Source organism: Lutjanus erythropterus, chromosome 15, assembly GCF_056507025.1.
Source record: "Lutjanus erythropterus isolate fLutEry1 chromosome 15, fLutEry1.hap2, whole genome shotgun sequence".
Lineage (NCBI taxonomy): Eukaryota > Metazoa > Chordata > Actinopteri > Lutjaniformes > Lutjanidae > Lutjanus > Lutjanus erythropterus.
In genome coordinates this window covers 28,127,619-28,144,869 of record NC_139331.1, presented here as the reverse complement: position 1 = coordinate 28,144,869, position 17,251 = coordinate 28,127,619, and the positions used below count along the sequence as shown (strand labels likewise).

The 17,251-nt window shown below is 41.1% G+C and overlaps 1 protein-coding gene across 5 annotated transcripts in view; it reads right to left on the bottom strand.

Annotated features, from left to right (window-relative positions):
- wasf1 (WASP family member 1) overlaps positions 1 to 17,251 on the bottom strand; it is a 105,360-nt gene that overhangs the window by 14,505 nt on the left and 73,604 nt on the right. For 3 of the 5 annotated variants that reach the window (XM_084736977.1, XM_084736980.1, XM_084736976.1), the window contains one exon: positions 7,161 to 7,244. The exons of the other annotated variants lie outside the window; for them this stretch is intronic. In XM_084736977.1, coding sequence (XP_084593103.1) covers positions 7,161 to 7,244 — 84 coding nt within the window. The remainder of the gene's footprint in view (positions 1 to 7,160; positions 7,245 to 17,251) is intronic. 5 annotated transcript variants of the gene reach the window in all.

The window sequence follows — 17,251 nt, the reverse complement described above, 5'->3', positions numbered from 1 at the left end:
ACGTCACAATGCAGGTAGGACGCAGCAGCACCATCACACACACACACACAGTCCAGTGCAAACACACACACACACACGGTGGGAAATAACAAGAGGTGAGCTTCAGTACAAACAGAAAGAAGACTGAGGTAGAAAGAGAGAGATCTCACTGGAATGGGAGGACAGACTACAAAGGTGTGTTTCTACATGTGGGGGGAGAAAAAAAAACAAACTTTAAAACCGACAAACAACAACAGCTCACACTGAAGAATGACATGCAAAAAACAAAACACACGCATGCTCGAGTCAAATCAAAATAATAACACGCAACAGGTTAAAGCAGGAGAACACTAACATGAAGACGGGAGCATTTCACAGTTCAGCTAAACACTGATCTGCATCAGTGTAGTTATCCTGAGCCACTTCATACTGGAAAATTATATGACGTACACAATTTAAAACACATTTTCTACTTTCATAGGTGAGTAATTTTAAGCACAAGGCTGGTGTCATCCTGTATGTTTCTAACTCTCGACAAATCCCATGAAAAGACTAATGTTTTAATGATAGTTTCAGACTTCCTGTCGCCTGCCTGTGGCACTCAGTCCTCTGGTTTCATACTGAAGAGGCAAATCTAAAAAAACACGTCACATATTTATAGTTTAATTTTTTTAAAAAGACTAAACTGCTGCGCACCTTAAATTTGAGCAAACGTTGCTCAAACAGGAGTAAATTGCGTCTTTGATGGAGACTTTTTTTTTTCAGCTGTGGGTTAAGTGGAGAGCCTGCTGAAGTTCTTTTTTTTTTTTTTTTTGAGAATGGAGGACAAAATTTAATATCACTTCCCACTCTGAACAAAATTAGAGATCTTTTTCTTAGTGAGTCTGAGTGATTGAAAATATTTTAACACAAAAAACATCAAATGAAATACAGAAAGTAGCATCATGTTGGGCTACGTCACAGAGGTCAAGGCTAATAAATCTATTCCTGTAGAAAGAATTAAGTTTCAGCAGCAGATTAAGTCGGGATTCAGGCTGAAAATGAAACAACACGGGGGCTGCACTGGTTGAAGTGTGTTGTTTAGGGTACCACTGAGTCTATTAAATATAATCCAGGAAGTCCACCTGGAGTCTCCAAACCCGGGATACTCAACTTCCTTTGCACAGGGTCAAGGACCAGTTAATAAACAAACATTAATAATAACATTATTTATCAGATAAAACACTAAAAAGTCCACAACTCAGAAGGAGGAGCAGAAGTCTAGTTTTCTTTCAGACTGTTTGAATTACAATATGCTAAAAGGTTAGTATGGAACTTCTGCCCAAATATAACCTACCCAGCTTTAAGCTTTTATTGCGAAGTACAAATTTATGCATGTTGCTCTAAACATTTCTCTCAATAGAGGCTGAGGACAATATCCCAACTTTTGTTGCTAAAGCTGGGCCGGGTGGTGACGTGAGCACAACAGCCTCGTTCGATCACCTATGGTGCATTTGGAAATTCCCAGCCGATCGGTAGGTGGCGCCATCTCCAATTACTCCAATTAAAACTTATGTGTTTAGATTTTACACCCAAACACAGCTACAACGGTTTGTAATACTCACAGAGAACATTTTACAACTCTGGAAAGCTATCAGGGCGGCAAATATTTTATCTTCCCTCACAATAACAAAGAGGTAAACTGTAGAAATAGTTCTTTCATGCAGGGCTCAAGTCAGTCTCAACATCGAGTATTTATGGCAGCAGGATTTGGGACTAAATTAAAATAAACTACAGTGGCCCTGTTTGTTGTGATGAAGGAACACGTCACCTATAGGGCACACTGTGTGACACTAATGTGGTTTTAATAATACTTGAATTCATTGCTGGTTTTAGTCTTTTCATGAGATTTGTTGACAATGAGAAAAATACTGTATATCACCAGACTTATCCTGTAAGTCTAGGTCATTACAAAATCAGGTACAGTACAAACTGCCTTCACACAGACACATAACATCACCCCCCCGCTTCTGAGGAAACAGTTATTGCAATCATATTTCTAGAAGCAGAGGCCCCATACAGATTGTTGGGAATATACGTGTGTGTGTGTGTGTGTGTGTGTGTGTGTGTGTGTGTGTGTGTGTGTGTGTGTGTGTGTGTGTGCATCATGTCCCCCAGACATGTTTCTCTGCGAGGTAAAGAAAAGGCCTCTGAAACGTAATTTCCAGCCTGCGACACTGCGACTGCATTAAAACCAAAACTAATCGATTTCTTTTATGTCACTTAGATCCTCCAGGGTGGCCTACCCCGCTTATTCAATAACTCTGTGTGTGTGTGTGTGTGTGTGTGTGTGTGTGTGTGTGTGTGTGTGTGTGTGTGTGTGTGTGTGTGTTTGTGTGCGTCTGGCTGACAGGCGGCTGATTCAACACAACGTGGGCTGTGGACAGCATCTCCTCTGGTTTGGCTAAATGATGTTGATTCTGTCTGTCCACCGCTGCGGCCCGGCCGCTGAGAGCGAGCATGGGAATAAATCCTAATGGTAATGCACATTGATTAGGTTCTGATTCATCATGGCCCATTACCCCTGATGAGGCATTGGCTGAGTGGTAGCCAAACACACACACACACACACACACACACACACACATACACACACATTCAACCAAGAACCAGCCTCCTCCTACTCTGCAGCTGCACATTTATATATCTGGACCGACAAACTGAATATCATTTATTCCAAACATGAGACGGTGATGCATCCTGACAGCACTGTCTGCCGAGGCTGAAGGAGCTGCATCAGAAGGTCAAATATGTTAACTTCCCGTGCTCTGCCATTTCCCACACTGAGCCCAGCCTCGAAAAAATTCAGCTGCAATTTTTCCAGAAGATTAGTTTTAGTCTGCATAACCTCTGACTCCCTGAAAGGTTTGCAGTCATCGTGTCTTGGCAATATTTAAAGCAGCATTACAGAGCACATTTGCAAAAAAAAAAAAAAAAAGTGTGCATACTGGAGTGCTACCCAGAGGTTTGTGGGATTTTGGTTTTTATTGATATTTCAATGAGGAGAGGCAGGGAGGACGGCTGGTAGGACTGATAAAGGGGCAACGAAAGGCAGCTAAAGAGCCTGAGTCAAACGCATCAAAACACCACCAGACAACCATCTGGCCAACAGAGAACATCACAGAGTGAAAGTTTTAAAGGGGTAGTTTGGATTATTTGATGTGGGGTTGTTTGAGGTACTTATCAATAACCAGTACAGTAGATGAGGGTAGTTAAGCCTCCAGTCTGGAGAAGTGGAGAAGAGTAGCGGTATAGGAAAGCTAAGCAATGTATTGCTGCAGACAGGGTCTGCAACATAAAGTTTTTCAGTCACTTTCTATATCAGTTTAAGTTTACTCTATATTTAGAATATTTTCACTGCTTTCCGTCAGACAACTTCTGCTGACAGGAAAGTGCCAACCAAACTCCATACACAAAATCAGTCATTTTAGCCTGCAGAAAACAGGAGCTGCTGGTCAACGGCTGCCTCTATCTGTTAGTTTGTGTTATTATCTGACTTTGGTGAATCTGAACTATGCTTTGAAACCACCAAAGTCTAGAACGGGGGTTTTCAAAAGTCTGAGACTATGGACCTTCTTGCAGACAAAGCTTGGAGAAAGGTACCCCTCCTTAGTTTACTTGCATAGTTTGATAAATTCCTGAATGTCTATGGGATAACACTTATTTATTCGTGATTATTTAGGTTATTTGATCACATAGATTGGAGTTGTGATACCAGAATTTTAAACTTTGATACAATACTTGTATAAAAAAAACATGTTTCTATGCCTCCTGCAATACTATGGAAAAAAGAGGTCCTAGTTAAACAAAATAGGGAAACTCAGGGAGGACAATAAAGACTGAACTCAGGTGAGGTCTTGAATGCACAATTAGATCTTTTTTTTTAGCTTTGGTACTTTCGATATGATGAAATTTAAATACTGTATTGTTTTCAAACACATGATGCAGAAAATTATCAGTACTCCGATACTTTTGACAGCCTTATCATAGGCACTCAACAGTTAGGCCAAGATACCCTAATGTTACTGTTACATAATGCCAGACTACAGGAAATACATAAACAAGGTCTGTCCAAAGGCATTTATTAGTTTCTGACTAGGCTATTCTGTGTGTCTCCTTTTGATGACTAATGCCATATTTTTTCATTTCCATTGACTGAGTCTGTCTTGAAACTGTTTGGAGCCCCCGTGGAGAAAACCGCCTCCCACTTTGAAAACCTCTGAAGTGGAAGACTGAGGCAGCAGTAAGCCAACAACTCCAGCGTTCTACAAGGTAAAATTACTGTTTTTCCAACAGAGTTTGGTTGAGTTGGACTGAGTGGTATTTAGCTTGCATAACAACAATTTACACTCGTAAAAGGCTGTCCGATGGCAGGGTAAAGTCCTGAAAATATTCTCAGTATAGCACACACTTAAACTGATATCGTTTTTTGCTTTAGGTAGACCTTTTAAGTGGCTAAAATACCGTTTGCATCCTCAGCAGCTTCTGCACCGTTACTGCTCTTTACGTCTTCAAAGTGGGGGCGTGCCAATTGGCATCTACTGCAGTTAATACATTAACAAGGGCCAAGTACCTCATACAACCCCACTTCAAAAATCTGAACAATCCCTTTAATGCAGCAATGTGAATGAGAACGGTGTTGGAAAAAAAAAGGACAATAAACAAAGGAGGAGGATGCACACTGTGTTTGTTTGAGAGAAAATGAGAAACAGTGCATCTGTGTGTGTGTTTGTGTGTGTGTGTGTGTGCATGCACGTGTTTGTCACAGGCGTTATAAATGTGGCTAATTTAAGAGGGCTGCGGTGCCTCTGCCGGCTCGTCATCCTTCATCTGAATGGACTGGTGCTGGCAGAGAGAGTGTCGCTGCGTAAGCACCGCGAGTGTGTACGAGTGTGTGCGACACAGCACTTACAGATTTATGTTATGCACAGAATTCATTCTCACATGTCCGTCTTTACACACATATTCGCACTCACTTGTGTGTGTGGTTTTATTGTGCGTTTGTGTACCTGCGTGTGAGTGTGTGTGTTCAATGTGACACACTCAGCAGAACTGCAGTATGTTACCGGGTAAATAACCCCCGCAGGGAGCCCCTGCAGAGGCACACGACCACTGGACCACCCTGCTGCTGACAATAACACAAACCCCTCACACAATACACACACACACCACGACTGCTACCGCTGATGTATTGGATTTGGGCTCTACAGACTTGTAGTAATTATCTACGGCTACTGATTTTACTGATGAGTGTAATAAAAGAATCAGAGTACAATTAAAAACTTTAAATGAGATTAGAAAATACAGGGTGTGCAGCTACTTGGGTTGCAAGATTCTGATATTTTGCATTATCGTGAAAAGGAGCATGTTGAAGTGGCAAAAAAAAAAAAGCAAATGTGAAACTGTAGTCATCATGATTTGATATCTGTGAGACAGAGGAAGACATCTCTGCTCGAACGTGAGTCAGAAAGTGTTAGTTTGAACAGTAAAGCAACGCCAGCGAGGCCAACACATCACCCAAAGAGGACTTCATTCCACAGAAATGTGCAGTTAGACTCAAAACCACAATCACAGGGCAGATGACCACTCTGAGGTGTCTTGCTGTTAGTGAAGTGTCCACTCCGTGGCTGTGTCCCAAATTCCTTACTTCCATAATTCACAAGCCAAAGATGTTTATTTTACTGTCATAGAGGAGCAAAGAAACCAGAAAATATTCACATTTAAGGTGAATTTGGACATTTTTGCTTTAAAAAATTACTCAAAATGATGCATTAACTGACTAATCGTTGCAGAATAAAGATAATGAGAACTTCTACTTTTAAAATCCTGAGCACCAACCTGTTTACCTGCAGGTGCAGGTACAGTAATGTTGCCTTCATGTCATATGGAAATTACTGTAATTTTGAGATTTGTAAATGGTGTTCACATTTGAAAGCTTCGATGCAATTAAATGCAAATTTAATGGAGGTAGTGTTATATTGTAATTTTAAAAAACAATACTTGATACCGCCTTTGATACCACAGCAAAAAGAAAAAAAATCCTTTGCACACAAAATATAATTTTTAAGTTTTTTTTTTTTTTAAAGACCAACCTCCACACTGGTTGCAGAAAATGTCTTTGAACACCATCTAGTTTTGCTACAAGCCAAATATCAGGCAGGACAAATAAAAACTGAACTGATGTTCTGAACAGGCACTTCATCATTTTTTAATGGCTTTCAATAAAGTTTAATTTCAAACTGTAAAGATTCCTTCCACCATTACAGAACTTTGTCACAAGTGACTAATGACAAAATAAAGGCTGACAAGTTGATATCAGAATCTATTTACTCCCAAATATTGGTATCTGCATCAGCCCCAAGAATCCAATATCTGTCTGGTGGTACTGAAAAATGATTTACATGTCAATAATTTAACTTTACGAAAGCATAAATTGGTCTTAAAATGATAATGATGTCATTTATCACAATTATTTCTGGAACAATATATTGTGGTTATGGTGACAGGCCTACTTATGTCAGCCAAAGTCTGTCATTCAAGGCAATTAAACCCATATTTTATGGCAGTAATGATATATTGTCATCGTGCTGTATACCCTCACTTGACTGAGACTGTAATAATACAACTGTCTTGACTCCATGAACACTTGCGAGTCATAACATTGGGAATGTTTCCCATCTTTACCGACCGTCCAATATGACGTGAACACAGCATAAAGCCACTTATTACATTCACAACTCTGCTCCCTTTTTCTGTGACTGAGCAAAAAATTACTCAAGAAATAGTCAGACATCTACTCAGAGATCTAAGGTTGCATAAATTCAAAGAGGAGTCAAATTTAGTCTAACAACTTCCCTTGTTTGGAGGATAACTGATAAAACACATCCAGTGTCACGGAGCCTCCTCCCCCTGGAGTAGAACTGGGATGCAGTCAGGGCAGGTAAATACTGGAGGGCTGTTAGTAACGGGGTGGAGGGACCGGGGAGCTCATTTGTCTCACTTGTGAGCAAACCAGAGGGTGAGTAGATAGATAGAGGACGGGGGAAGTGAGCGAGGGAGGGAGGGAGGGCTGCAGGCTACCGTGTGGGGAGCAGATGCTCTGGTGGAGGGAGAGGCGGGGGAGAGAAGGGAGAAAGTCTTACCTCTGGGGGAGTGAGGAAGGGAGGAGGGGTTTCAGAGAGGACTCTTATAAGGCCATTGGGACTCACAAGATAAGGCATTTCCAGCTGCACAGAGTTAGACAGAGTTAGAGCAGGATTCAGAGACGAGAAAGGAAAGACAAGGCTGAGAGGGACAAAGACAGAGGAGGAGAGATCCTAAAGCAACTTTTTTTTTTTCTACTAGACACATTTCTGGGGCACTAACATCATCCTATTTACCATTAAAACACTACAAAACAGCACACACACATCCAGTTGTCTTCTTGTAGCTTAAAATAGCCAACTTTGACATAGTTTTTGTGTGAAAGTTGTTTTAATTAACATGAAAATGGTCACCAAGCTTTAACTGGTAAAACTACACTTAGCGTTCTCCAATGTCTCGAAAACCACCGTCCTGCACAGGGCTGAACGATTCTGAAAAAATATGCAACTGTGATTATTCTGACTGATATTACGATCGCGATATTAGATGTAATTATTGATATTTTGATTGAAAAAAACATGTTAAAATGACTATGGTGTGATTTGCAGGAATCTGATTTGTAGGGCGGGACATCTCTGCCTCATTCATTCATTAATTTAAAATTTTTTTGATGCACATTTTGCCTTTAAGAAATATTGCACCTCCTGGGATTTGAAAATTGCAGAGAGCCATATTGTGTTTTCAGTAAAATTTCAAATATTTGTGCAGTCCTTGTCCTGCCTCACTTTCATTAGCTGTTCTTGTAACTGCAATGACAAGCAAATAAAAAGCTGAAACAGTTACACCAGCTTACAACAAGCTACAAGGAGAACACAATTAGGTGTGGTATTAGTAAAACCTGCCAATCGCAAGATCCCAATACAGGTCTACTTCGCTGGTTTTGGTACGGTAATTTTTACACCTGAAGCAGGCCGAACATGAGGACACAACACGTGAACACCTTTTCAAGTCGACCCGGGTACGGATCAAGGAACGGCGCCAAAGTACAGTACATAGTATTCATACTAATCAAATGAACTAGACTGAAACTATCCTCAATAGATTTTGTCTTTTGGACTTTACAACGCTCTGGAGTTATTGGAAATGTTTGGATCAGTTGGAAAGAAATTATACGTAGCCACAGCTGGAATCTAAGTCTACAAATAGTTTAATGCTAATAATATGTACACTATGTTTTTTTTTCTTTTTGCAGCATTCAGAGGTTGGTTTATTTCAACTTGAAGCTTTAAAATATGAAGCACAGCCCACACTATTAGCAAACTGGCTAAAAGAAATCATGTCCTAAAGTGTGCAAACACAGCATTCTGCCCACTTTCTTAGCTCATAAGCAGCCATCTGGCATGTGACACCATTTAAATTCAGTGATCTGGTTTTGAGTTTTTCATACATGTCCTTTGGAGCAAAGCATCAAAAAAGGGCCAGTCCTTGCAATGGGCACATCAACTCATTGTTCTGCAGCCGGCTAAATTTGTGGAATACAAGTAAAACACGCAGTACATGTTGGTGCTTACATGCAAATTGCCGCTTTAATTAGGTGTTTGCTTATAAAACTTAATCACATTAATCCTCTTGGGTAAAAAGGTGCTGTTATAGCAAAAAATCTGCTGTTGAAATCGCAGTCATTAGAGAGCTCGTCTGGTCAGAAACAATCATTAGCCTTTCATTCATTACCTGCTGTAACTGTGTTGAGGACGAGGCAGCCTGAAGTAATTAACACGCACACTCTGTAGCAGAAAGATAATGACATTTGTAAAAGGAAGGCGCACGCTGTGCTTTACTAATGATTGTTGAGCCTTCTGTTGACAAAGCATCATGATGAAAGGTCAACAGTTAACATAAAATCTATTTCCCTGTTTGTTTTTCATGTGCTACGATGACTGAGCAGCGAAGAATCTGCACATTCAGCCTGCATCACTCTGAACGTCCACCACAGTCTGGGTGGAAGTCATTCATGTTTCTGTGCAGGAGTTCACGCGACTCTTTTGGTAACATCGTCTCCTAAGTCAAACCCCCTCAGAGGTGAACTCTGCCCGGCGACACACAGACAGCACCAGTGGAGCTGCCTCAGATGTGTGGCAGCTGCTGTGGCCCGTAACGGGGCACCGTTCAGGACGCCAGTCTCAGTCCATCTCTGCGTCTCACTGCTCCGAGCCCGCTGTCTCAGTCTCTTGAATGGACCGAAAGCAGTTGCCACGGCAACGGCAGCAATTGGGGGAGTAAAAGGATGGCGTTATTTTTCTGGCAGGGGGGGCGACTTAGCATGGGAAATGTATCAGAAAGTAGTAATAATGGAGACATGCTGCTCTTTGTTTACTGCTGCTGTATCAGGATGTCGGCAGGCAAATGTTTTCTTGGCATTTTGTGGTATTTACAGCTTTTGGCTCCAGTAAGTGAATATTTATATTGGAAATAAAGGGAATAGATTCTTCAAACTGTCATCACTGATGCTCTTTTAGGACTGCCGCTACACATCAGCAGACACCCGACCACGTTCTGCTTAAAGATTTCAACAAGATGAGACATTCCTCATGTCGGATCGAAGCACTTTTTCTGCCAGTTTAAATGTTCTCCTTGTGAGCAGCAGACAATCGGGCTCACGCAAGAACATTTCAGTATTATTAGCTGAACTTGTACTACTTGTACTACTTACTGCTTGTACAAATTTGCCATGTCAGATTCAGCAAATGCTCCTACATTTTTAAATGTACTATCATGAGAGTTTTGATCCGTCCTCAGTGCGGCTTCAGGTCCCACCAGAAGTTTCATAAATGTTTCAGCTGTGAGGCGTTTTGCCCGCCTGATTATGTTTTAATTAATTTTTTTTTGTCTGTTTTTATGATTAAAAGTCTGCACAGAGTCTTTTATTTTGAACATTTTCAGGATTCTTTCATACTAACCCGCTTGATTCTTTCTGTGCAGCCTAACACAGCATCCGTCATGGCATCCGGCTCTCTGCTCTGCTTCAAATACATGTTTAAGTGCTACGTAGGTGCAAAGTAATGAAACATGCAACCCATTAGTGCTTCTGTTAGGGCTTAGATAACCATAACATGAGCAAACTATTGTATATGTGTTCGTACCCAAGGGAAAATTCAAAATACAAGAAAACTGGTGAACGCGGCAAGTTCTCCTAAATCATTCGTACAAACCACTTAAGGACAAATCTGAGTCAAATGAATACAGAATATCCATTTTCACTAAGCTGCTGTTATCACAGATTCATATTAAAAGCTGCTGTAACCACAACTACGCACACAGCTGATATTTCTGCAGATGATTTAAAAATATCTAAAACTCCACTCAGGAGCATAGTGTGCATCTAAACTCAGCCGTCTGAATGGAGCTCTGGAGCTGCTCGATCACAGTTATGAGATCAGAAACGGCCCTCGTAAAGCGCTGAAGTTCTTCTGTTATTTTTAATTTTCATGCTCAGAGGACACATACAGCACGAAGACAGTTTGGCTAACAGCTTTGTTAATTTTAGGTATAAACTCGCACACACAAGAAGATTATGTGGGTGTCCCTCGAGCGTAGCAAGTAAAAATCACATTTATTGGTGTTTGGACCTTAATTATCTCCTCGTAAACAGAAAATATGGCTGTACTGACCCAAAGTAACAACTTGCTCTGTTATTTTATAGCTCCCTACTGATGCTTTACATCAGTTATTGGCACTGTAAATTTAAAGCCTCGTAGTCATTTGGTACTTTGACATTTTGCAGTTTAATCGGGGGGAATTTCCTACGACAATGTGGGAAAAATGTTCGGACATCCACCGGTTTTCATGAGGACTAGCAGCAGTATTTTTTTTAAGGCTGGAACAAATCCAGAAAATATTTCCCTGCTTGTGGTCAAGTGTATGAAAAAGAAGAAAAATAGGCAGAAATTTAAATGTCAATATATTCCATTATGATGATAAGGCATTTCCAGCTACATGTGCCTGTGAGTGCTGCAACGAGACGAGAGCAGGAGCAGCAGAGCCAAAGGCGGCTCCTCCACGGGGGATCCGGACGCTAGAGACAATCCTCGATGTGGAGTGGACTCTGATCTCAAAGAGATGCTCTCTTTCTCCTCTCTTGCCAAGTTTCTCTCTTTTTTGCTTCCTCTCTCCAGAGTCCCTGAGCCTTTCCTCTCGCTGACTCTCTCTGACTGGCTCAGCACATATAGTCTACTGCTAATCCACTGAGGGTGAGGCTAACACAGGAGCTAATGAGATTAGGACACTGTAGGCTTCTTTTTCCCCTTCTCTCTGCCCTGTGCTGCTTTTTCATTTATCACTGGCTGCTAATCTGCGTGTGCCTGTGAGTAACGTAGTGTGTGTGTGTGTAAATTTGGGTTTAGACTATTAGTGAGTCAGTAAGAAAATGGCTGGTGATTGAAGAAGATGAAGGAGGGGCACTTTTTCTGACAGAGTATATGCAGGAATCCTCAAGTTGAACACACATTTTAGGACTTCATCGCCACTCTAACTCCTAACTGGCTTCATCAGTGACACATTTTCTATGCACTGATTGCAAGACAGCACAATTAAACAGTCCTGGTTTGTGATAACCACCGTATCAATGCATGGGCGGGGTGGCGACGCCCCTCATCACTGAGATGACAGCATTAAATGATGAAGCGGCAGTCGTAGTAGTAGCTGCAGCAGCAGTGGGTAGGGACAGTGGTGTGGCACAGAAATGTGCATGGAGACCCTCAGGCTGGATGCATGTACACGCAAAAAGCATTCAGAGTCTTTTCCACATAATGTGGTATTTATAAAAGAAAAATTTGCCGTGAGGATGTGTCACCTTGGAGTGGGCACAGGTATTCATATGCAAATTGTATTTAAGGTAGGGAGCTTATTAACTGACCACCCTCTAGGCTTGTGCAGTATAAAGGTATTATGGCACACCAGGGTCTCAGAAAATCCCAACAGGATGATTTTCAATACCGTCCTAAAAAACAGATGCTCCTTTTTTTCTTAAGCTGATAAGTAGAGGCTGTATTGTAGTGTGCAACTTATGCCAGCAGGGGTCACTCTCACAGCTGAGCTGACAGGTGTCTAGAGGATAAAGTTACAGGATTAACTAATAAAAAAAAAGAAGAAAAACACCTCTGCCTCTGCTCCGAGAGTATTTTGGATTTAGTTCCAATGATAAACGTAAGCTTGCAAACACCACAGACTACTGATTGGTCAGGTGAGCAGTGAATTTGTCGCTCTGGCAGTAAATGTACAGTTTAGGTTTGAGTTTGACAGTGAAGAAAGGTTGCAGCTTCTCCAGAGTCAGGGTTCCTGTGTGTGTGTGTGTGTGCGGGGTTTCCCAGCCGTGGGAACAGTGCCACCAACCGAGCTTATCCACACGTTTTGGCCGCGCCAAGTGAAACTGTGCCACGCTGATTTGCATTTCCATTGTCATTTTTATCGCCCTGCGCCGCGCCCGAGATGGACCCACTCCCAAGTGGGGCAAAAGTGAGCCAGACCTGCTTCTAAGTGGACTGGAGTGACGTCTCGCCGATGTCTTGCTGAATTATAATTTGGGTCACTAGAATCATGATATTAAAGGGACCATTGTGTAACATTATAATCAGCAATCAGTGGGTCAGTTAATCTTAAGACAAATATACACATACTGAAAAAAGCTACAATACCTTGAAAAGTGGTATGTAAGACTTTTTAATGCTTTTTTAAGGGCCTAAATTGTCACCAAATTGATTTATTTACTTTTTAAAATCCTGCATACGCCTTCTGACAAATGTTGTGCATGGCAGTCTCACTATTTCTACTCAGCGTCCCTCTTTTTGTCAGTTTTCATGGTGGAGAATTCATCAACAATATAGCTTCACTTCAGCTGACATTTTGCTTTTAAACATTCACGTAGTTTCTCTGCTTTTACTTTTAACCCCCTCTTGCAATGTTCCGACACTGAATTCATTTATATATAGATGAATCATCAAGGCCTTTAAAAGGACATTTGATTTTTACATCTGAGTTTGATTTCCCCAAGCCTCCTCGTGGAGATGCATTATTCTGAATTGCAAACCTCATAATGCAGTTGTATTTTATGTGCACTGACACTTAAAGTGAGGAAAAGTCAAGGCTGTTTAGAAACTGGACTCATGTTAGGTGAATAAATCTCTAAAACACCATTGAAAAAGAGGTGTTATACATCTACGCACTTGTACTGTCTAAATTATCTCTGTCTATTATGACTGCCCTTGCCGCCTCTTCTCTCACTGAGTCGCTCCATCTGCTCTTTCGACACCCTGAGCTAAAATATTTGATTTGTTGTCTTTCCTCTGTGCTGTAAGAAGAAACTTTGACCTGAACCCGTGAACTGTGTCTCCCTCTACACCGGCTGAAGTCAATTGCTTTTGCTGCTCACTGGAAAGCATCCAAACCCTCCTCCTTTTTTTCCTGGTTCGGTGGATTCGAGGGCTGACGTATTTAGAAAAACTTCTGAAGAGTCAGAAATACGAGGCTAAAGTTCCCTGAAGACAAGACCTGATCTCTATTTATTACACATGTCAGGAACTCCTGGATGCTGCCTATTTAACACGACTCTTGTATTCCTTCTTCTTTCTCTCCTTCCTTTTAATTTTTCACTTTTTTTACATGTGACCTCGGGCAAGAAGATAATTGGAGAGATTTTTTTTTTACCTTTACTGCTTCTACTGTCATTATAACCATGACACAACATCTATCATGAACATGAAGGAATCTTTATCATGTTTATTATGAATGATTGTTGACATTAAGTGTGATTTGGGAAGTTACATCATGTTTAATGCAAAGTTGTCATTGTTTGGGAACTTTTACTTTGCATTATTTGTATTAAATACCTGAATGACACTTACAGGTTCAGTGTTTAAGATTTATGGGGGTTATTGGCAGAATACGGCAGAAATGGAGTTATAATTTTATATATTGTAATAGTATGTTTTTATTAGTGTATAATCACATGCTGCACAGCCATGTTTCTATACAAGGTGGCATAAGGTATTTGCAACCTGTAATCTCACAGCGAGATGCCACTAAACTCTAAACACTGGTCCTTTAATGACAACAATCATAGACATTCATAAAGACACACATCGTGTTAATGAAATATATGTCATGGTTATGATGAGTGTGTCACGTCAGTCTTATGGAGACCCCTTCAAATAAAACTGTACCCAGTTTAGTGCATAAAATGCAAAGTTTTCTATGTTTAAAGTGAGAATACAACATTATTGTTAATAGACTTTCTGCTGGATGATATTATGATGAGCTCTCATAATTTGTCACAGCGCTACATCAGTGTTGCATTCAACTTTAAATGTTTTACTTGTGAGTCACTATTTATCGATTGTTTTAATGGTGGGGGTGTTGCGGCTGTATGTGTGCCGTATGTGTGTGTGTGTGTGTGTGTGTGTGTGTGTGTGTGTGTGTGTGTGTGTGTGTGTGTGCGTGCTCCCTGTCTTTCTGCAGCTCCGCTCCTGATTGCCAATGAGGTGCACCTGGCCTGAACGAGGTGCAGAAAAGCACCTCAATCAGGCCTCTCAGCATGAGGTTTCTGTTGTGTTAAACTTATGACTCTGTACCTTTGTGTTAGACTTCAGTTACTTTGTCTTGGTTTAGTATCTTTGTAATTTATGCTGTGTTGGATTTGGTCATTTTAAAGGTGTCTCTCTGTGGGTTATTTAGGTCAGTGTTGGCATGTTGTTCACCCCAATAGGGCTACACATTTGGAACACAATTCATTGCATTTAAATACCAATTTCATAAATTTACATGCGACTTCGCATACATGTGGCAAACATACAAATTGTTTTATTTACTGGCAATTATCACAACTAGCGGAACTAGTAAACAAGCATTTTTTGAGACATGGTATATTGTTTTCCAATTACATGACTTGCCTCAGCAATCAAGTGTCTCATGGACCAGCAAGGCCCAGAAAGAGGGGTTGTTGACCTCGCAAGCGAGCTGCTGTCGGCTCTTATTATGGCACTCCAGCAACGATTATTGGAAACTTGCTTTTGAAAAACAACCCCATTTTATCCACCTTGCTCTCAAAACCTGTGGAAAAGTGCACAGTCCATAGTTAGAGTTTTGGCCACATTCTCTGACGTCACCCAACTAAACTTTTGTTTCCAGGATTATTGAAAAGGCACTGTGCATGTGCAACTCTCAACAGAGATGGGAAGAGAGGTGGCTCACTCCTTAGCTGCTCCCATCATCAGTGTGCGAAAAAACTATGTTTAATTCTTTTTTACCACATGCCAGTTGCTGGAATTGAATAGCCCCATGTGGCATTTTACTTGCCCCAGGAAATCAGGCAATTCTTACTGTTTTGAGACTGAACAATGTTCTTATTAGTGTTATAATATTAATTTCACTCATCTCACCCTATTTCCCCAATGCACGGCTGTAATAATAATATAAAGTTGCAGGAAAAAAGTGAGATGAGTTGGAGAGGAAGAGTAAAAGTGACTGAACAAGGAGAGAGAGTGAGGGAGAGAGCTGGAACATTTCCTGACACAGAATAAAATGCGTTGGCAGCCGATCTCTGATCGCGTCACGCTGACTGACGAGTGGCACAGCCTGTCAGGTCCTCGACACTGCAGCCGCACGGTCGATCATGGCCGATTTAGATCTTCGTATCTGTGTTTGTGTGTGTGTGTCTGTCTGTGTGTGAGTTACTTTTAAAACTGTCTTTATAAAAAAAAATAAAAAAAATACAGAGAATGTTTTGAAGCAAAGAACGAAAGAGATGATATCTGTAATCTTCTGGAGAAATTATGAGGTGGAGTACAACGGGTAGTCACCGCAACAAGCACACACACTTCATGAACAACTGTGACTGAGACGATGTGGCAGAACCACTCAAACTAAGTGATGAAGTGTTTCTGTCAGTGATTTCCACACTAAATTTCACCCATGTGAATGTAGATGTGTGTGAATTTTCTTCCCTTCATCGTGTGAATGGCTGATTCTGCATGCTCTCCATAAACACACACACACACACACACACACACACACACACACACACACACACACACACACATCTCCTCACTGTATTTTCCCTGATCCTCATTCAGACCATTTATCCACCACGATGGTTACACAGACCAACAAATATGCGCGCGTAATTCCTCTAATCCATCCTGCTCTCCCCTGTGAATGTCCTGTAGGCCTGTCCATGGGGTCTGTCTAACTACCAGTGTGGTGCAGAGGGAAATGAACGTGGCTTTACGAGCTGAGCCCACCCGGGGCTTTAATTAGAATGAAATCATTGGAATGAGCTTCGGCTACAAGCGGTCATATCAACCTAACTCTCTGTAGCAAATAAGAGCTGCAAATGAGCTTTATGTTTCATTTTACGCTTAGGGAAAAGAAATCATGTTTGTTTATTGCAAACCGCATTTCCAAAAACACTGGGATGCTGTGTAAAACTTCTACTTTTCAAGCTTTATACAAGTGAATACAGAACAAAGAAGATATTTAATGTTTAAACCGATAAACTTTGTTGTAAACATACGCTCATTCTGAATTTGATGCCTGCAACATGATCACTGAAGTTGGGACAGGGGCAACAAAAGACTGTGAAAGTTGTGGAAAGCTCAAAAAACACCTGTTTGTAACATTTCCCAGGTAAAAAGGTTAATTGGTAGAAGGTGACAGTATCATTATGGGTTATTAAAGGGGATCCTCCATCGAGAACTCACAGACTCGTTGGAAAATATACTGTTAATAAACACAGCTTGTCACTACATCTACAAATGCAAATTGCGGACTGATGCAAAGTTGAAAAGTGTGCTGTGGTCTGACGAGTCCGGACTTCAAATTGTTTTCAGAAATCACTGACGTCTTGTCCTCCGGGCTAAAGAGGAGAAGAGCCATCCAGCAGTAACTTCAAAAGCCAGCATCTGTGAACGCCCCATTAATGCTGAAAGGTACATTTGGAACATATGCCGCCATCCAGACGTCGATGCCAAGACACATTCTGCGGGTGTTAGAACAGCGTGTCTTCTTAGTAAGAGAGTTCAGGTACTAGACGGACCTGCTTGCAGTCCAGACCTGTCTCCTACTGAAAATATGAGGTGCATTATGACGCGCAAAATACAAC